Here is a 23208-nt window from a genome sequence, read left to right as displayed (position 1 = left end):
CGGCGAATATCGTATTCGATGGAACGATTAGCTGTACGAGATATACGACGACATTGACATATTTCAGCGAATTAAAAGGCAGCGGCTACGCTGGCTAGGTCATGTTCTCCGGATGGATGAAAACACTCCAGCTCTGAAAGCATACGATGCAGTACCCGCCGCGGGAAGCAGAGGAAGAGGAAGACCTCCACTCCGTTGGAAGGACCAAGTGGAGAAGGACCTGGCTTCGCTTGGAATATCCAATTGGCGCCACGTAGCGAAGAGAAGAAACGACTGGCGCGCTGTTGCTGACTCGGCTATAATCGCGTAAGCGGTGACTACGCCAGTAAAGAAGAAGAAAGGGCGTAATTTGACTACTAATTTAATAGGAAGATAAACCCCTCACTCCTTATATAGCGGTACTGTTTTACTACTACAAATCAATAACTAATTATGACAGTGACAGCCCACCTTTTGATGAAATCTCATATCTCGGGAGCCGACTAACCGATTTCGACTGAATCCTTATCCCTATATCGCAGAGTGAAAATGAGCGAAATCAGACTACACTCACGCCTTCTTCCCAAATAACATAATTAAATTCCAATTGAGTCTTTCACTATCCAGCATATAAATCAAGAAGTAATTAATATATATAACGGGATAAAATTTCGCTCTAATAATTATTTTAGAGTATACCACCTTGCGATCAAAATTGCTCACGTCCAACCAAAACTGATCAAGCTCATAGACACCGAATACGTTCACCGATATATTATATCTCGATATTTTCGAACATCCGACTGTCCTTGCTCCATTCTACTGTGGCATTGTTGAGCGCGCCCTCGCCAGACACTGATGGGGGGATTATCCAGCTCAACTGTCAGGGCTCTTATGCCGTAATGTGTGAGTTGGGGGGTTGAATGGTAGAGGGTGGGTGCGGTATTGCTCTACTCCAGGAGCCCTACGCCACCAATGGTGTGGTTCGGGGTCTTCCTGGGGGTTTTAGGGTCTTCACTGACCTTAGAGCTAATGCCGCAATAGTTGTGAATAATCCACGCTACGATTGCGTAGTTGTGGATTCTTCACAACTGGGTATATGTGTAGCGGTAGAAGGGGAGTTCGGTAAGATGATTGTCGCTAGTTTGTATTGCAAATATAGCGAGCCCCTAGAGCCCTACCTGGGCTACATGGATAAGCTACTACTACTTGCGAGTAGTAGCCCATTTATCCTAGGGTTGGATGCGAATGCCTCGTCTTCGATGTGGTTTAGTAAGGTATCCCGGCATTCGTCTGGATACCAAAGCCACAGTCGAGGCGAGGCATTAAGCGAATGGGTGGTGGCTAATAGCCTCCACGTCTTAAATGAGCCGAGCGAGTGGTATACGTTCGATGGGCCTGGGGGCGTGAGCGACATTGACGTGACGCTTATGAACGAGGCAGCAAGTAGGGCTTTTAGTGTTAGTTGGGAGGTTAGGGGAGGGTGGGGATTGAGTGACCATAATTTGCTTCAAATTGTGGTTACCCCTCTATCCCCTCCCTCACCTTATGAGAGTCCATTGCGGCGATGGCGTACCTCTGGTACTGACTGGAGCCAATATGGACTCTTGGTTAGGGAAGCGGTATCCGATATACCGCTTAGTGAGTTTGAGGAGTTGGGGGTTGATTATAAATCTTACACAGTGTATGACACAATTTATGTCTACCATGCAAAACATGATCCAAGATTTAATAAAATCACAAAATTTATTCAGTAAAAAATGAGCTTACTAAATATCTGTATATGGAATGCTAACGGTGTTAACCAACATAAATTAGAGATTATCAGATTTCTGTCTGAAAAGAATATTGATGTAATGCTTATTTCAGAAACTCATCTAACAAATAAAAATAATTTCAACATACCGGGATTTAGACTATATGTTATAAATCATCCGGATGGAAAAGCGCATGGTGGCACGGCAGTGTTGATTAGAAATCGTTTAAACCACTATGCTCTAGAATCTTATGCTACACCACAGTTACAAGCTACAACAATATCACTAAAAAATCGGGGTTGTGACTTAAACCTTACGGCTATATACTGTCCACCTCGTTTTAAAATTACAGAAATCGAATTTAAAGACTTTTTTGGAACACTAGGTCAAAGATTTCTAGCTGGCGGAGATTACAACGCAAAACACACGTACTGGGGCTCACGTCTTATTAATCCGAAAGGACGACAGCTGTATCAAACTGTTATAAATAGGCACAATAACCTTGAAATAATATTTCCTGGTAAGCCGGCATATTGGCCTAGTGATCGGAAGAAAATACCAGATTTAATTAATTTTGCTGTAATCAAAAATGTAGATAAATCGCACATAACAGCAGATACATATACTGATCTATCTTCTGATCACTCTCCGGTACTAATAAAATTATGTGAACAACCCATATTCGTTAATCCAAAAGTGGGTCTAACTTCTTATAAAAAAAATTGGCTAAAATATAGAAAATACGTCAGTAGCCACATTAATATTGAGTACAAAATAAATACAGGAAGAGATATCGACGAAAGTATAAGAGAAGTCAATGATATAATAACCAGCGCAGCTGTCTTAGCAACACCAAACAAAAGCTATAAGCCGCTTGGTTTCAGAAAAATCTCTAATAGAGAAATAGAAATGCTTGTAAATGTAAAAAGGCGTGCAAGACGTGAATGGCAGATAAATCGTTCCCCTTTCACTCAGCTTCAATTAAAATATGCTGTACGTAAATTAAAAAACGCGCTTAAACGTGAGGAAGAATTGAACACCGAAATGTGTATAAAGAAGCTGTGTCCGAATTCAAACAAGCACAATTCCCTTTGGAGAGCGCAAAAGTCCATGAAGCCACCAACTAACTCCAACATGCCTATACGAGACTTGGGAGGAAATTGGGCTTGAAGTGACGAGGAAAAGGCTAATTGCTTTGCAAATCATCTAGAAAAGGTATTTCAACCCAATTTGCCAAAGAACAACTTTAAGCTGTCAATCTTACCCAACACAGCTAAAGAGTCGCTCGATCCTCTTATGACTTCACCTTCTGAAATCATTGGTATCATCAAAGAACTTAATCCAAAAAAGTCGCCGGGACATGATACCATTACCAATTATTGCTGTAGAGGTGCTCTCTTTGCACTTAAATGCAATTCTTAGTTTCGGATACTATCCAATTTCATGGAAAAAGTCGCAGATTATCTTGATAGATAAACCTGGGAAAGACTTAACACAGCCGTCTCTATACAGACCAATCAGTCCTTACCCTGTCTTTCAAAAGTATTTGAAAAAGTATTACTATCAAAGATGTCTCCTTTCCTCCACGAAAATAACACAATACCAATGCATCAATTCGGATTTCGTGCGAAACATGGCAGATTAGAGCAAGTAAATAGAATTACTAACGAGATAAGGAAAGCATTTGAGCACAGGGAGTACTGTTCAGCAATATTTCTAGCTGTAGCTCAGGCGTTTGATAAGGTGTGGCACGAAGGTCTTTTAGTGGGAGATTTCATATCTGATGAACGTCAGATAAGGGCTGGTGTACCCCAGGGCAGTGTTTTAGGCCCAACACTATACATCATATATACAGCAGATCTTCCAACAGCTAACAATGTATTAACTTCAACTTTTGCGGACGATACAGCAAAAGTGAGCCGTAACAAATGCCACATTTTAGCATCAAGAATATTAACGGAGCATTTAAGTTCTGTCGAAGAATGGCTAGCGAACTGGCGCCTAAATGTGAATGAACAGAAGTGTAAGCACATTACATTCTCGCTAAGACCAAAGGTGTGCCCCAAGCGAACGAAGTAACATATCTTGGTATTCACCTAGATAGAAGGCTCACGTGGAGAAAACACGTATCTAGTAGAATAACTTGTATGAAGATTAGAGCTGCAAATTTAAATTGGCTTTTAAATAAAAACTCCAAACTTAGCCTAGACAACAAAGTGCTCTTATATAATTCGGTCATAAAGCCGATTTGGATGTATGGCATTCAACTGTGGGGTACGACCTGTGCAACTAATATTGATCTAATACAAAGGTTCCAATCAAAAATGCTTAGAACAATCACGTGTTCACCATGGTACATGCGTAACGAAAATATCCATAAAGACCTTGGTATTCCTATGATAAAAAAAGAAGTAGAAGACAGCAGAATTAAATATATTAAACTCTGAGATCACCCAAACCCTTTGGCTAATGCTTTGGTACATTCAAACACGACTTAAAAGAAGAGATATGCCTGCGTATTAAAGAGCGACGTAACACCAAAACAGCTCAATCACTTGCTTGAGTCTGTCTAGTTTTTAAATAGATTTAAGATTTCATTACTTAGGCTTTAAGAAAAAGCAGATACAATAAATAAAATAATTTTGAAAAAAAAAATAACACTGGAATGGCAGCGTACTATTTCTTAATCCGAACATAATACGGGTGAATTCAAAAAGGCCAAACGGCGTCGTAATGGCGGTTTAACAGATATCATCGGGGTGAATAGGCACCTGATGAAACGCTTTCTGCAAATATTATACAAAAAAATAAAAACTTTGATTCTGCTTATGGATAATTTTTATTTGGTCTTTTAAATATTTTACATCAAGTCGAGAATATGATATCATGTAAATGACCGCCGCAACATTTAATTGTCATTTGAACCCTTTTTATGGCATTTTCCATCACTTTGGCCATAACTTCCGGTGATAAGTCCTCACATTCTATACGGATATTGTCTCTAAGAGCTGCAAGAGGCTGAGGCTTCTTGACATAAACCCGTGACTTCAAAAAGCCCCACAAAAAGAAGTCTGGAGCGGTCAAATCAGACAATCTGGCTGGCCAGTGCAAATCGCCAAAACGGGAGACTAGGTGCCCGGGAAATGCATCCTTCAGCATATTGGTTGTGGTACGTGCAGTGTGTGCTGTTGCACCATCCTGTTGGAACCAGATATTTTCCAATCCCTATTGATCGAGTTTCGGCAAAAGGAACTCGTTGATCATTGCTCTGTAGCGCTCACCACTCACAGTAACCGTTTGGCCTGCGACGTCTTCGAAGAAAAAAGAACCGATGATTCCTCCAGCGAAAACAGCACACCATACAGTGACATTGAGCGGAGTAATGGGTCTTCGTGTGTTACACGCGGATTTCCAGCGTTCCAGAAGCGTAAATTTTGCTTATTTATGTACCCGCTAAGATAGAAATGGGCCTCATCACTCATGATTATTTTTGATGAAAAATTATCTTCCTCTTGGTGGTGATTAAGGATGGCTTGAGCTTATGTTAGACGCGATTGGCGGTCAGCAGCTAACAGCTAATGCATCGTCTGGACTTTGTACGGAAACATCTTCAAATCTTGTACCAAAATTCGCTGTAAACACCGTCGACTGATACCTATTTGCGTGGCACGTCGTCTGGTCGATGTCGACGGCGCTTCCATGACATCCTCGGCAACAACAGCAATATTCTCTGAAAAACGACTGCTCTGGGGTCTGCCACGCCTAGCAGAATCTCGTGCTCGTCTCTTCGAAGCGGGCGACTAAACGTCGCAGTGTTTCACCAGTAGGCGTCGAACGGCCAGGAAATCTGCGTCGAAATTCACGTTGTGTCAAAGACACCGACCGATTATTGGTCAAATAAATAGTCACCAATAGCCCGCGTTCTGAAGCAGTGTAGCGTACCATTGTTTATTTACGTGCATTTTGCATGTATTTACTACACAAGTGTTAAAATAGAAATGACACTGCAATGTCAATTTTCAAAATTTATAGCATCTTCTGATAGGAGGATTACTTTTGCGCCACCCTTTATAATATCATTACGTCTGCTAGGATTGTTGAAAAATCTTGAAGGAATGGTATCAGGTAGCCATCAGGAATCATGTTAGCATTTAAACCTTTATCCATTACATGGTGTCCAAGATTCGTCATCTTTGCGAACTAGATGCAGAGGACTTGTCTAGTTGCTATTTGAAGGACGAAACCGCGCTTGATCAGGAGTTCTAATTCTGCAAGGACAGCTGCGAATTTTTCCAGTGATAAGTGTCTTGGTCGTGCGCAAGCTGATGGACCATTATTGGAAATATGATGAACTTTTGACGTGTTCGTGCGTATGCCAAGTCGTGTCGGACATGTGACCATAGAGAACTCCTTTCAAATTTTCGAAAAATCTTGCGTAAAATGTATAGTTTATATATTCGTAGATATTTATATTGTCTTACTAAACACGACGTTTTGACCAGCTTATTCTGCTCTACGAGACGTTGAGCTTGTAAATCGACGATCAAACCATGATGACTTAATAATCCAAGAATACCCTGCGAGACGTCGGCGATTATGAACTTCCAAAGAAACTGACGGCTTAGATTTAAATTTAATTTAAATATGACTTCATCGTATGTTGTACGGGAGATCCTTTTGCGGCAAACAATGACAGAGATTATGAACGTGCTCTGGCTAATTTAGTCGATTTTGGTATGACGTATATGTACACCCCTGTGTCTCTTGGCAAAATTTTCGATGGTTCTACGGCGAATGTAGCTAAATTTGTCCCCTGCTGGTGCATCTATCAAGTAAAGGGTGATTTTTTAAGAGCTTGATAACTTTTTTTTAAAAAAAAAACGCATAAAATTTGCAAAATCTCATCGGTTCTTTATTTGAAACGTTAGATTGGTTCATGACATTTACTTTTTGAAGATAATTTCATTTAAATGTTGACCGCGGCTGCGTCTTAGGTGGTCCATTCGGAAAGTCCAATTTTGGGCAACTTTTTCGAGCATTTCGGCCGGAATAGCCCGAATTTCTTCGGAAATGTTGTCTTCCAAAGCTGGAATAGTTGCTGGCTTATTTCTGTAGACTTTAGCCCCACAAAAAATAGTCTAAAGGCGTTAAATCGCATGATCTTGGTGGCCAACTTACGGGTCCATTTCTTGAGATGAATTGTTGTCCGAAGTTTTCCCTCAAAATGGCCATAGAATCGCGAGCTGTGTGGCATGTAGCGCCATCTTGTTGAAACCACATGTCAACCAAGTTCAGTTCTTCCATTTTTGGCAACAAAAAGTTTGTTAGCATCGAACGATAGCGATCGCCATTCACCGTAACGTTGCGTCCAACAGCATCTTTGAAAAAATACGGTCCAATGATTCCACCAGCGTACAAACCACACCAAACAGTGCATTTTTCGGGATGCATGGGCAGTTCTTGAACGGCTTCTGGTTGCTCTTCACCCCAAATGCGGCAATTTTGCTTATTTACGTAGCCATTCAACCAGAAATGAGCCTCATCGCTGAACAAAACACGCGCGCGAAACACATTTCGAACCGAACACTGATTTTGGTAATAAAATTCAATGATTTGCAAGCGTTGCTCGTTAGTAAGTCTATTCATGATGAAATGTCAAAGCATACTGAGCATCTTTCTCTTTGACACCATGTCTGAAATCCCACGTGATCTGTCAAATACTAATGCATGAAAATCCTAACCTCAAAAAAATCACCCGTTATGTGGTAACACCATAAATGTTATTAATTTTTAGTTCTCAATACATTCTTGCTCTGCACAAAACCATGATTTCAGACGAAAAAGGTAATTTTTAATACGTTTGAATTACGAACATAATCAACAAGAGCGGCGGATGCTAATAGCGACGTGGAACAGCTTACACCGAAAAATACTCCGACACGGATTCCACTCCCGGCGAAGTAATATGTTTGCTCTGATAAAGCCAAATTTCACATAGTAACGGGTGATTTTTTTGAGGTTAGGATTTTCATGCATTAGTATTTGACAGATCACGTGGGATTTCAGACATGGTGTCAAAGAGAAAGATGCTCAGTATGCTTTGACATTTCATCATGAATAGACTTACTAACGAGCAACGCTTGCAAATCATTGAATTTTATTACCAAAATCAGTGTTCGGTTCGAAATGTGTTTCGCGCGCGTGTTTTGTTCAGCGATGAGGCTCATTTCTGGTTGAATGGCTACGTAAATAAGCAAAATTGCCGCATTTGGGGTGAAGAGCAACCAGAAGCCGTTCAAGAACTGCCCATGCATCCCGAAAAATGCACTGTTTGGTGTGGTTTGTACGCTGGTGGAATCATTGGACCGTATTTTTTCAAAGATGCTGTTGGACGCAACGTTACGGTGAATGGCGATCGCTATCGTTCGATGCTAACAAACTTTTTGTTGCCAAAAATGGAAGAACTGAACTTGGTTGACATGTGGTTTCAACAAGATGGCGCTACATGCCACACAGCTCGCGATTCTATGGCCATTTTGAGGGAAAACTTCGGACAACAATTCATCTCAAGAAATGGACCCGTAAGTTGGCCACCAAGATCATGCGATTTAACGCCTTTAGACTATTTTTTGTGGGGCTAAAGTCTACAGAAATAAGCCAGCAACTATTCCAGCTTTGGAAGACAACATTTCCGAAGAAATTCGGGCTATTCCGGCCGAAATGCTCGAAAAAGTTGCCCAAAATTGGACTTTCCGAATGGACTTTTTTAAAAAAAAGTTATCAAGCTCTTAAAAAATCACCCTATACTTATAATCTCTCTCGAATAGTTTTAGGTGATACTCGTACGTACATCAGTGAACAAAGCTCTGTAGCAACATGTTGCAAGAGTATAAAAAGGTGTAAAAAAAGTTGAGAAAATGTCACAAGTTCACTAGAAATTACGTAACAGTTTTGGTGCACCCTTAAGATAGAAAATAATGACACTTAAACCGTCATATCGGGATTGAAATAACTTTTAGTGTTTTATGTTATCTATGTATGTGTTATTTACATGTTTAGGTTTTGAATAACATATTTTAACTTACCTCCCTGGTCGTCCAAGGCCACTAACGTACGAATTCCAGCTTCTTTGCTCTGTTTAAAAGAAATTAATAATTTTTAGGTTCCCAAAATATATCATTTAAGTTGGCTTAATTCTATGGGAGAGACTCTAAACGCGAGTACACCTCAAATTGTGGCTATTATTGTAGGAATTATACATAATAAATACAAATGAATTAATAAATTTACTTTGTATACCTATATGTAGTTAGCGTTTTATAATTCGGAATTAGAGAATAAAACCAATATTAATAATCGAAAATCGATTTATTGTTTTCCAAAATATCCTTAATTAAGATCTATACAATTTTGCCTCCGTTTGAATCAATTTCCGAAGCACTTTTGCCACTCGATTGAAGTATCTCCAAAACATGCGTCCTGAGCACATCAACCGCCTCCTCAGGTGCCGAAAACCGTTGACCTCTTAGTTTGTTTTTTCGTCAGGACTTTTCGCTAGATTACTGTTTAAATAGATATTTTATGATCTGATGTGTCAACCGATATAGTGGAGCTCGAATGAATCTGAAGAGTGATCCATCTTCGGCGCTTAGTTTCCCTCATTTCCTGAAAGACTACTCACAAAAAAATGGTTTATGGTTTGGCGTTGTTGTAGTGGTTTTTCCGCGAACATCTTTTATTGGATCGGCTCATTTTGAAACACCCATACAATCGACTGCTGTTTACTTTCGGGCTCATACCACCTTTCGCGCTGACATAGACGAAGAAAATATTCTGCAAACAAATTTTCGTGCAATATTGGATGTATGTTTTACCACTAATCCCTTTAGTTGTCTCAATCTCACTATAGGTCACATGCCGATCTTGCAATATCAGTTTGCGCACACCATCAATAAATTCTAGAATAACAACTATTTTTTGACAACTATTTTTGCACGAAGTTCGTCTTAGAGTAGTCAACAATATCGATTGAATTCATTATACCACTGGTCCTTGATAGAGCTTATGCATACTTGTATTTTAAGTTACAAATATGTGGCGTATGTCAAAATGTTCTGAATATGTACGCCATCAAAAACGACAAACTTTCCGACCAAGTTATAATATAAATTTAAGAGGCAACCCACGTGTTCTATAATTTTAGGAGTTTTGCCCCTTGCGCAATCAGTATCACATTAATTGAATAAGTTGTAACTTGTTTAACCAATTCTTGCCATATGCTTTTTTTGGCCATGTGGGTTTTAAAAAATTAAACGTATAACATATGTATGTGATATAGCCAACTATTCAGCTTTTTTTAATAAATATTAAAGGTTGTCAATTTGTTTTAAAACTGATTTCGGACAATCATTTACCACCGTGATTCTTGATCGTTCGGCATTAATTTTGGCAGGAGTTAGATTTTGTAAGCCAGAAAACCTAGCTCCTAGCCTAGCCTAGTGAATGCGCATTATCCACGAGAGGACACGTGGTGAGAAACTAATTCATGGTTGTTCGAATTACAGACTTTGCTAGGCGATCATGTCGACGGTTTCGCGTAAACTGTAATGGCATCTGCGACTTGAGAAATTATTAAAAAGTGGGAGTATTTATATACTTCCAAAAACACTTATACTAAATCAATCACGCTTGCTTAGGACAAAACTTTTTGGCAATTACACCGACAGTGTGAAAATGTATAAAAACGTCTTAAACAGGCGGGATAATTTCCACATAGTAAGGCTTATGTTGAAAACTGCTAAAAGTGAAATATATAGTGTGAAAATGGATAACAATCACGCCTACTTCCAATATAACACAATTTTAAATTCCATATGATTCTTTCACTTTGCAATATACAGATGAACCCCAATGAAAGAATCGAGATAAAATTTTATATAAATACCTTCTTAACTTATAACCAAAAATTTTAAAAATCGAATTTCAACTGATAATAATATATTTGCATGTCATGTATTGAATGATTGAAATGATTTGTTTTCATAATTGCTATCGAATTATATAATAAGATATTAAAAAATTTACTTTTATTTATGAGCACCCGCTTTTAAAAAAAATCAGTTTTGCAGCTTCATGAGATACCGATATTCATATTAATCAAGACTAGGAGCATACGGCCTTTTTTCTCTCTACAAGGACGCATAATTAAAAATTTGTTTTTATACTTTTGCAACAACAGGGTATAATAGTTTTGTTCGCCTAACGAATGGACGTATCACCTAAAACGAAGCAAAATAGATATAGGGTTATATTAATATAGAAATGATCGGGATGACGAAATGAGTTGAAATCCGGGTGACTGTTTGTCTGTCCATCCGTCCGTGCAAGCTATAAACATTGAGATATCTTAATGAAACTTGTACGTAGAGGGGCGTAATCGGACCACTGGCTTGCCCACACCCCATTAGCCAAAAACCTACTAAGCACTAACTTAAGATATAAAACTCTTATTTAACACAGAAGCTTGCAGAAGCAGAGGGCACCTGTGGGTAAAAAATTCTGAAAAAGTATCTCTTAAACCACTTTAGACACAACAACCAAATTCCCCTAGCGTAAATAACGGATGGGCCATATAAAATTTTAAATTTAAAGATGGGACGTAAAAGATTGAGTGTAGCGTATACTGTATGGCACCTAGCGCCGTCCTGCTGGAACCAAATGTTGTCCAAGTCTTCCTCTTCAATTTGCTTGAAGAAAAATTCGGTTAACATTACTCGATATCGCTGACCATTGATGGTTACGGTTCCTTCTTCATTTTCAAAGAAAAATGGGCCGATGATTCCACCAGACCAAAATCCGCACCATACAGTGATTCGTGCTGGGTGCATTAAATTTTCGCTATTACGTGCGGGTTTTCTGTGCCCCAAATGCGACAATTCTGCTTATTAACGTAACCATCGAAGTGGAAGTGAGCCTCGTCCGAAAAGATGATTTTTCGGCAAAATTTACCATCCCTGGTCAAACGATCTTCTGCCCAATCTGCGAACTGTATACCGTTTTTTTCTAGTGAATAGCGACCCATTTCGTAAATTTTAGACTTTTTACTGAATATCTGTCACTTTCTGAATAGTATTTGATGTTTCCAATGTCGAAATATAGATAATTCAAATTTAAAACCTTAGATGACCCACCCTATACTTTCACAACTCCTACCGACAGTGTGAAAATTAATGAAATCGGAATATAACGCCGCTCTCTCCCTCTATAACAGTACTGTTAAAAACTACTAAAAGCGCGATAAATCAATAACTAAATGCGCCAGAGCTTTTAAAATTTTCTCCCGAGAAGGTATGAGAGGACTTCAGTGTAGCCGGTGTCAAAATTGGACAAATCACAATCTCGAGAGCCGCTCAACCGATTTCAACGAAATTTGGCATATGGCTATTCTCACAGTTTTTATTGAAAACAGTGGATAAAATCGGTCTAAAACTTAACCTATTTCCCATATAACAAACATGTAACATCTTTATTTCAAATGATTGGTGATGGTATGTGAGGTGCCTTAATGAAGCTCAGGGAACATGTTATTAGTATGAGGCATGTCAATGTCATTGGCGGGTTAAAAGAAGGGAAATGGGGGAAATTGACTGAAGAAGGAAAACAAAGTTCGTAAAAGAAAATACTCCAAACATTGGATTGATATTTGTATTGTTTTTACTTAAACCTAGAGTAATGTTATATTCATAAATTTCTTTCAGTAAGGACAATATATTGAATTGAGATCAGAGTCAGAGTGTTTAATACAATATTATTCGTCTTGAAATGTGTAAATTTTTTGTATTAGATGCACCAAAATGTGAGGAATACACAAGAAATACGAGATCTATCAACGATTTTTTCTGGCGCACTTGATGTTATTGGGATGCCTAGCACCAAAATTAATATTACAAATACAGTTCTCTTATATACTCTTAAACTATATACGAACGGATTTGTTTCCATATAAGACGGGTTTTCACATTATAAACAAAATCAAAGCAACGATACTCATTGCAGTCATGTGCAAATGTCAAATTTTAATTGGGATTTTTGCCTAAGCGATATTTTATCTTTAACTTATTCACTCAGCGTGATTCTTCAGAAATGAATCGATCAATCTGGCAAAGGCATCAAATACGATACATACTCTGCGTGTAACGTTCCGAAATCGTAGACAAAGAAACAATTTCGGTACACTTATTCAGACACGAAAAAATGACGGCAGAACTAAAAGTTTACGAAGAAAATCGAAGAATGTGCGGCCGACAAACAAAAGGTAAAAATTTCTGCGTGAGAACTTGCGAAAGAATATTACACGGTCTCAGTGCACATTCCTTTGTTGGATACAATCGGTGGAGATTTGAAGACGCGTTTTTCTAGAGAATTCTTGCATAAACTTCAACTGAATTTGCTGTTTCCAGAAAAATTATATGATTTGAAAACTAAATAAATAGAAAATCTTATTGACTGCTTGATATATAGATTCCAAGGCCATTGGATCCATTGAGTTACATATGTAAACACATCCTACTCAAACTCAAAACACAAACTTGGCGATAATGTTAATCACATCTTCTTCTTAACCGGCGTAGACACCGCTTACAAATTATTACCGAGTAAACAACAGCGCGCCAATTGGATATTCCAAGCGAAGCCATGTCCTTCTCCACCTGGTCTTTCCAACAGAGTAGAGGTCTTCCTCTTCCTCTGCTTCCCCCGGCGGATACTGGAGTGTTTTGTCAATTCGGACAACATGACTTAGCCATTACTCGATGTTGAGAAGGCTATCCCACGGTAGTTGGCGCAGTACATCCGCTGATGTATTTGGTGTGGTTAGGTGTCTGGTCTGTATCTTAATTTTAACATGTTTTTAATTGCCCCTAATTGTCAGGTATACCTGGTGTCCACAATAGAAACGACATAAAAACGAGTTCACTGTAATGTCCCCTATTCCGGTGAATGTAGGCATGTGCCTTATCATTAATTCTTTTAAACTTGATCCCGTCTTCCGTTGTTTTCATCTGCACTTCTTTCTTGTAGTTCAAGGTATGTGGCTTTAAGCTGCTCCAGTTGTTTTTCCCCTCTAGCTAGCTGCTCCATCTGTGTCATGTTTTGGACCTGTTCCATCCTTCTCTAATCAAACGTTTTGTGTCTTGATAGTGGAATTGTTCTGCTTTATTGTGGGTGGTGAAGTTTTTATTTGACCACTTCTTTTTTTAGTGTTTGAAGTGAGACTATTTTATTTAGTTCACTGCGCTGTCTCTTTATTTATTTGGAATCGTACTGTTCACTTTTATGTTTCCTGCACTGCCACTTTATTTCGTTTTAATAATAATAACACTGCAAAAAAATATTATAATTATTTATTATTTTTGACTGCACAATTTGAAGTCATTTATTACATTTTAGTTATTTACATTCTCTTCGAGTCGCGGTCGTTTTTAAATAAAAGATAAAGATATAAAAGTTAATTTTTGGATTAACAGGGAATTATCGCTGGAGAATGTGGAAAACATACTAACTTTATTGGTTTGAATTTGCTTAAATGAAAGTTCACAATTTCCAGAAAATGCTTATTAAGTACTTTATATTAATTTTGTGTTAATGAATTTCACAATTATGAGCAAAACAAAGAATTGGTGCGTAGAATAATTCTGTTTTATTCAATTTCCATTTAATAATTTCAAGTTGCAAGAAATGGTGTCAAATTACATATACAAGTACATCGTTTTAACATGTTTAAACGGTGTTTGAAAATTTCTTAGAAAAATTATTAATATTGTATGATCAGCACTTTATTACATTTTACAAGCACTTCATGCTTATATTATTTTATTTATTGTAGCAATAAATTCATCTATGTTCTCAGCATTTTTGTAAGTGGCTATATGATTAACATTGGAGGACACGACTCGTAGAAGTTGAGGAAAGTTTTCTGATCGCCATTCACTTGGGAGTGGCCAGAAACGATTCTTTCACATATGACTCAAGTAGCTCACGACTTCCGGCCTTTGAGCAAGTATCTTCTGGGTAGCAAGAACATTCGTTTGAAGGCGAGCTAAAGTGAGAAAGCGAAACATCCTCTCCGCAGGATTGTGCGCTTGGTTTGGGACCCGCCACGTGAAAAACCGTCACCACTGAAAAATAACAACCAGCCTCGGTTGAGAGACCCCGCTTTTGATGGCGACCATGGCAAACGATTTAACGATTACGATTCGGGAATTGGAAAGGTGGCGCTGCTGTTTATTTTGCAAGACACCTTGTAGTATTGACTTACGTAATACGGCCAATTTACTAGTAAACATTTTTAAAGAGATGACACAAGGACCATTTCTTGGCAATATTTATTACGAACATGATTTAGGTTGAATTTTAGAATTAATGAGAAGAAGATCCAAAAACATTGCATCAGAACAGAATATAGGAAATATAATAAAATAAACAAAAAAAATACATGAAAAATGTTTTCAGATATTCCCAGCGACCAACTGACGACAGACCGTTAAATAATAGATTCAATAATTATAACCTAAACAGCAATAATGAGCGTAATAAGTCCAATAAAATAAAGCAAGCTGAGAATTCAGAACGATTTAGAAATAATAATTTTTGTAATAGAAAACAATTAAGAAATGAGCACCGCCAAATGTCAGAACACCTTAGACAATATTCAGGACAAAATTGTTTGAACTGGCCTAGGCAAGGACAAGCTGAGGCGATGGAAATTGAAACAATAGAAAGCAGCCGATACGAAACGACAGGGCCTTCTGGAGTAAATAATATTTTTTTTTCAGAACAATCCTTGTATTATCTACCAAGAATTCAAATTGCGATAAGAACACATGCATAAATAAGTAGCTTAAATTGATACAGAAGCCTAACTCAGCATAATTGACAAAAAGAAAAATGATTTTAAAAAGATTGCGATAAAACCAGTTCATTTTACAAAGACATTATTCGTTTTACATACCCATGCTCCAAAGAAGTTACGACTTCCAGAAGAATGTCAGTTCAGTTGGAAAGTCAGAAGACTAGCCAACCGTTCAATGCAGTTTATTATACACGGTGCGTTCCAAAGTAAACAAGACTTAAAAAAAAAAACAGGACAAATGGTTTTTCGGCAAAATCAATTTATTTTATTCCAAATAGTCTCCTTTTGCTTCAATACAGTTTTTTGCCCGGTCCAAAAGCATGTCGAAGGAGTTCTTTTAGCTCTTTGGCCGGTATGGCCGCCAGTATGCCGGCGCAAGCCTTTTGAATGGCCTCTACGTCTGCATAACGCTTTCCTTTCATGGGCAAATGCATTTTTCCGAAAAGGAAGAAGTCACACGGTGCCATATCAGGTGAATACGGGGAATGGTTAATAGTTAAAATGCGATTTTTAGTCAAATAATCGGTCACAAGCGTCATCCTTAAGTAAACATCATTGAAAATCAAAATTTAAAAATTTTTAGGGCATACTTTAACAAAAGAAGGAATGAAACCGAATCCAAACAAAATTAAGGTAATAAACAAACATGAGTTATCACGGACAGAGAAACGAATCACAAGTTTCTTTGGTACTATAGAAAGATAATTATGAAAGTAGATTAATCAACAATATCTAAAACAGGGAACTAAAATTAATATAAAAGATCCCACATATATCGAAGCATTCGAAAAATTAAAAACGTTAATATATACATACATAACTGATATTGCGTAATCCAGATTTTGAGAAACAATTTACGTTTAAAGGGATACATCCAATTATATTATGTTTTCTATTAATAAAGTATATGTAACATGTTATAACAGAATAGATAAATTCAATAAAAATTCATCACAGTGAAATATAACAACCAAAAATATTAGACACTAAAAATAAATTATTGATCTTATTATCCAACAAAACTAAAAAAGCGAAGTTTAATAAATGGACTTAGCAAAATAGTTATTTAGAAATATGGACGACGATGACAGACAGGAAATACAGAAAAGTTTGTTGAATACTGACAATATATTAGATACAATAAATCAACAGGTTCAGATTAATGACTATTTTCATAATACAATAAGAAATCTTAAAAATATTATTCAAAATGATAGGAATGAAACTGAAACAAAAAAGAAATGCAATAGGTAAATTTGTAAATCAGGAAACTAAAACAAATATGTGTTAAAAACAACTAAGTAGAGTTGGAGGATGGATGGATGTGTAGAAGTTGAGGAAAGCTCTCTGATTGCCATTCACTTCGCAGTGGCCAGAAACGGTTCTTTTACATACACATGGCTCAAGTCGCTCACGACTTCCGGCTGCACAGCTGGTTGGTGTCCTCGTGAAAATAAAGGACTGAGACGAGTAGGTCCTTGGGGTATTTTCCACCACCATATAAAGGAGCGCAAATTCGGTGAGAGACTCTTGGTGGGAGAGAGCCTCTGTCGTCAAGTACTTGTCATTCACCCCAGTGGATGAATGTCTAGCGACAATCCGCATCAGAGCAAAATTCTTCAACATATCGCTGATTTGCGCCCACGCCCGTCGGAAAAGAAGGACGATGTCACCAAAGATGTATTCTATGAGCGCTTGGAGCTTACCTATAAGAACTGCCCCGGCACGATATCGTGCTTGGCGACTTTAACGCCAGGGTGGGCACATAAGATATCTTTGGTACAATACTCGAAAAATTCAGCATCCACGATGAAACATCCCCAAATGGGTTGACGCTGATCGATTTCGCCGGGACCCGAAATATGGTTATCCGTGGTACTAGATTCCAGCACAAGAAAATTCATAAAGCCACCTGGCTGTATCCGGATCGAAGAAGCACAAACCAGATCGATCATGTTGTGATAGACGGAAGACACGTCTCCAGTGTTTTAGAAGTGCGTGCGCTCCGAGGTCCTAACATCGACTCGGACCACTATCTTGTTGCAGCCAAGATTCGCACCCGCCTCTGTGCTGCAAAAATCGCACGTCAACAAACACAAGGAAGGTTCGACGTCGAGAAGCTGCAATCACAACAGACAGCCGAACGATTTTCTACTCGGCTTGCACTCCTGTTCTCTGAGAGCACTCGTCAACAACTCGGTATAAGGGAACTGTGGGACGGCATTTCAAACTCCTTACGTACAGCTGCAACCGAAACCATTAGTTTTCGGAAAGTGCAAAAGAACAGCTGGAACGACGAGGAGTGCTGTGTCGCACGGAGAGAAAATAGACTGCCTACCTCGCAACGTTACGATCGTGCACAACACGTGCGGGATGGGTAGATACCGAGAGTTGAAGAAGGAAGCGAGACGCATTTGAAGACAGAAAGAGGCCGAAATGCCTGAGTACGAAGACATTGATAAGCTGGCCGACAGGGGTAATGCTCGAAAATTCTACGAAAAAATGCGGCGGCTTACAGAAGGTTTCAAGACCAGAGCATACTCTTGTAAAGCCCCCAAAGGTGATCAAGTCACCGATGCCCAGAGCATACTTAAATTATGGAGGGAACACTTGAGTGAAAGTACAACGCCAGGCAAAGGCAGACCCGATTCCTCAATCGATGACGATGGAGCAGACGTTCCATTGCCCGACCATGAAGAAGTTCGAATAGCAATTACCCGTCTGAAGAAGAACAAAGCGGAGGGGCCGATGGATTGCCGGCCGAGCTATTTAAACACGGTGGCGAAGAACTGAAAAGGAGCATGGTAAAATATGGTCGGCCGAAAGCATGCCCACCAATTGGAGTTTAAGTGTGCTATGGCCAATCCTTAAAAAAGGAGACCCCACAATCTGCGTTAACTACCGTGGGATAAGTTTCCTCAACATGCCATATAAGGTTCTATCGAGCGTATTGTGTGAAGGATTAAAGCCCACTGTTTTCAATCTGCTGCTGGAGAAAATTATTAGAGCTGCAGAACTGAACCGAGCAGGTACAATCTTTTATAAGAGTGTACAGCTGCTGGCGTATGCCGATGATATTGATATCATCGGTCTCAGCACCGGCGCCGTTAGTTCTGCTTTCTCCAGACTGAACAAGGAAGCAACGCAAATGGGTCTGGCAGTGAACGAGGGCAAGACGAAATATCTCCTGTCATCAAACAAACAGTCGTCGCACTCGCGACTTGGCACTCACGTCACTGTTGACAGTCATAACTTTGAAGTTGTAGATAATTTCGTCTATTTAGGAACCAGCATTAACACCACCAACAATGTCAGCCTAGAAATCCAACGCAGGATTACTCTTGCCAACAGGTGCTACTTCGGACTGAGTAGGCAATTGAAAAGTAAAGTCCTCTCTCGACGAACAAAAACCAAACTCTATAAGTCGCTCATAATTCCCGTCCTGCTATATGGTGCAGAGGCTTGGACGATGACAACAACCGATGAGTCGACGTTGCGAGTTTTCGAGAGAAAAGTTCTGCGGAAGATTTAGGGTCTTTTGCGCATTGGCCACGGCGAATATCGTATTCGATGGAACGATTAGCTGTACGAGATATACGACGACATCGACATAGTTCAGCGAATTAAAAGACAGCGGCTACGCTGGCTAGGTCATGTTGTCCGGATGGATGAAAACACTCCAGCTCTGAAAGTATTCGACGCAGTACCCGCCGCGGGAAGCAGAGGAAGAGGAAGACCTCCACTCCGGTGGAAGGACCAAGTGGAGAAGGACCTGGCCTCGCTTGGAATATCCAATTGGCGCCACGTAGCGAAGAGAAGAAACGATTGGCGCGCTGTTGTTGACTCGGCTATAATCGCGTAAGCGGTGTCTACGCCAGTAAAGAAGAAGAAGACTTAAGAATTGTTATTTTTATTTAATATATTTATTTTCTTTTCTTCTTTTTTCCTTTTTAGGTATCACTGCACTACACTAGATATTTCTATTTATTTTTTGTTCACTTTGTGCACTGTATATAATTTTCGGCACTATGGCACTTTTGTTGGTTCGATTTGCTAATGTTCACTGCATTTCTGACACTTCACTATTGCACATACATATGTAGATATGTACGTATGTATTCACGTATATACATTAATTTATTAATTTTTTATGTTCTTTTTAAGGTTTTGTTTTACTTTTCTTTTATATGCTTTCACTTCACAAGTATTACACAGGCAGCTGGTACCGAAAATAATTAGTTAACGATTACTGTTTATGTGTTTTTGTATGTTTAAAATATTAGTTTTTTAATTCTTAAATGCACGCACAAGACCCTGCTCGGGCGCCATGAAAAATCTCAATCTTTTTTGGGATACGAAAAAAGTTAATGTACGATTAAAGATTAAAAAACACCAAATTGCCTGTGGCGAGAAATGAAATTAATAGCCGACAAATTAAAACGCGTGCGTGCGTTTTCACGGTTCAGTTCAAAACGAGTTCTTTATTCTGTTTTATGGAATCGCTCAGCCTAAATCTTAAACTTACGACTTAATCTAGTGGTAATGTCAGTATGTGTTATAAAAATGGGTAAGTAATTATTTTTCGTTAAAGATTGTTCTAGTTTATGTTAAGGTGAGTATTAAAGTAAGTAATAGATTAATATTATGAATTATCAAGGTAAGTATTTTATATAACAGAGTGTCATAATTTAATTTTTAATAATTCTATATTTTACAATTCATTTAATTATTCATCCCATCTTACAAACAGATATCGCTAAATCAGGGTCGCAGAGGGAGATTTCCTGTAGATTACATTCAAATCACCGCAGTGTAATTGAACCAGTGCCACGCCCACAAATCGCCATTGACCGAAAACCGTGAAAATATATGAAATCGAATGTTAACCCCGCCTACTCCTCGTATAACAGTACTGTTAAAAATTACTAAAAGTGTGATAAACCAATAACTAAATGCGTATGAGAAAGTTTTTTCGGATATTTTACGAGAAAACTCGATTCTCAAGTAGAATCGGGATCGAGTTTACCATCCCTACTGGCAGCCATCGGGGCACATATAAAACCTCCGCACAATAACCACCACAAAAAAAATGATTTTTTTTCTATGTAACTTATATGGAAAACAGAAAATTTGAAATAGGCACCTCTTAATACTAATATTAGGAGCTTATCTTTTGAGTGACTTTTTTTAACACATTTTCGAACGTTTTGAGCCTGTTTTTCAGTTAAAAAAAAGGTTGCCTCAGAATGACACACCCTAATATATATGTATATAAAATTGCTTGGATTCAGATCCTCAGGTTGCAGTTTAACATCTCAAGGTATTTCTCTTGCTTTGATTCCTGAATGTAATTAAGTATTTGCTTTATTTCTTCTAAATTGTTTTCATAGGTTTTATGTGACGAAAGCAATGCATATACATATGTATGTGCCACAATGACATTCCCATTGTAAAGTACAAACTGTTGTTTATATTTGCCTTTAGGCGGCAGTGTCAGGGCTCGGGTTAACTTACATACATATTTACAAATAAAATCTTCACCGAATTACTTATATGTATGTATATACCAAAGATGTTTTTGAAGTTATACTTCTTATACGACGCCGGAAAAGGTTGCGATAGATTCTGGTTGCGCAACTTTCCATATAAAAGTAACGCAAAGTTGCGCAACCTCGCAACCTTGTTAGAACCATCGTATGTTTCTTGCATGCATAACCAAATCATACTTAAGTCAACGAAACCTAAGTGTCAATGGTGGTGTTGGTGGTAAGCGCCTAGACTGTGACGATGTGAACACTGGTTCGAATCTCAACAGAATTTACTTTTAATTTTTTTTTTAATTTTTTGCTTTTTAACATCGTATACTATACTAATAAATATTTTTCTTACTAATAGAAATTAAATTTATCACAGCAATATTATGTATATGTATATACATATTATGTATATGTATATTGCTGTGATAAATTTATTGCGAAAGCAAATGTTCTACAAATGTATATGTATATTCTATACATAAACAAAATTTTTAGAACCATCGTATGTTTCTTGCATGCATAACCAAATCATACTTAAGTCAACGAAACCTAAGTGTCAATGGTGGTGTTGGTGGTAAGCGCCTAGACTGTGACGATGTGAACACTGGTTCGAATCTCAACAGAATTTGCTTTTAATTTTTTTTTTTAATTTTTGCTTTTTAACATCGTATACTATACTAATAAATATTTTTCTTACTAATAGAAATTAAATTTATCACAGCAATATTATGTATATGTATATACATATTATGTATATGTATATTGCTGTGATAAATTTATTGCGAAAGCAAATGTTCTACAAATATATATGTATATTCTATACTTAAACAAAATTTTTAGAACCATCGTACGTTTCTTGCATGCATAACCAAATCATACTTAAGTCAACGCAACCTAAGTGTCAATGGTGATGTTGGTGCTAAGCGCCTAGACTGTGACGATGTGAACACTGGTTCGAAACTCAACAGAATTCATTTTTAAATTTTTGCTTTTTAACATCGTATACTATACTAATAAATATTTTTTTTCTTACTAATAGAAAATAAATTTATCACAGCAATATACATATACATAATATGTATATACATATACATAATATTGCTGTGATAAATTTAATTTCTACTAGTAAGAAAAATATTTATTTGTATAGTATACGATGTTAAAAGGCATACATCTTCTATCCTATCTTGTGTATCTGCACATGCTCATATGAGTGTATGTATATGCATGTGCGCGTTCAGAAATTGAAATCATATTTTCATCACTTATCAATATACTTATTACATGTGCGCGCATTGACTTGCATGTTCATACATTCATATATACTTATATGTACATATATTTGCATACATTGCCGAAAAAATAATGCACAAGCATACAAACACATAATAATTTTATAAAATGTGAATTTAAGTTTTCTAGTTTTATTTTATACTAAATGATATGCATTTCTGAATATCACTAAGAAGTATAACTTCATCCGCGCGTAGGGACTCCACGCACCTTTTTTTTATTCATACTTATACTATGCTTGTGCTTCATTTGATATATTCGGACTGGGAGAAGGTAGGAGCTGATTGCGAAATGTTTCTGTAATTTTTTTTTAGCGAGTTAAAATACTTTTAGTAGTTTTCTGTATGACCTTTTTACGGGAAAGGTCGATGGCATTCATCCGATTCAACATTTTTCCATAAAGCGAGTCTCTGTGAGTTAGGAGAGGGTACAATAGACCCATAGTCGCAGTGCATGCCTCAATTATTTATCTTATCTTATCTTATCTTATATTGTAAAGTAGTAAATTTCGTTTCGGGATCATACTGTAAAGAAGTATACTCTATCTGCCACAATACCAAAAGGAGACTCCTGACTAACAGAATCACTAAATAACGATTGTGACAATTAGAAACATGAGACAATAATGACAAGCAGAATACCGATATTAGTCTTAGCATTTTACCTAAAGTCTTAAGTTTTCCGCTTAACATTTTGTAACATCAAGATATCAATTTCTATTCACGTTGTCCCT

The 23208-nt window shown here is 37.8% G+C and overlaps 2 protein-coding genes across 5 annotated transcripts in view; one reads left to right on the top strand and one right to left on the bottom strand.

The window, feature by feature from the left end:
• The window catches only part of LOC125776690 (uncharacterized), a 436599-nt gene that overhangs the window by 43879 nt on the left and 369512 nt on the right, over positions 1-23208 (top strand). The gene's annotated exons all lie outside the window — the stretch shown is intronic.
• LOC115066129 (synaptosomal-associated protein 25) overlaps positions 1-23208 on the bottom strand; it is a 176712-nt gene that overhangs the window by 73418 nt on the left and 80086 nt on the right. For all 3 annotated transcript variants that reach the window (XM_049450267.1, XM_049450268.1, XM_049450269.1), the window contains one exon: positions 8822-8870. In XM_049450267.1, the coding sequence (XP_049306224.1) occupies positions 8822-8870 (49 nt within the window). The remainder of the gene's footprint in view (positions 1-8821; positions 8871-23208) is intronic.

The sequence above is a fragment of the Bactrocera dorsalis genome, chromosome 2 (genome assembly GCF_023373825.1).
Source record: "Bactrocera dorsalis isolate Fly_Bdor chromosome 2, ASM2337382v1, whole genome shotgun sequence".
NCBI classification, from domain to species: Eukaryota; Metazoa; Arthropoda; class Insecta; order Diptera; family Tephritidae; genus Bactrocera; species Bactrocera dorsalis.
The sequence above is the reverse complement of the archived record's forward strand: the minus strand, read 5'-3'. Positions and strand labels throughout refer to the sequence as shown.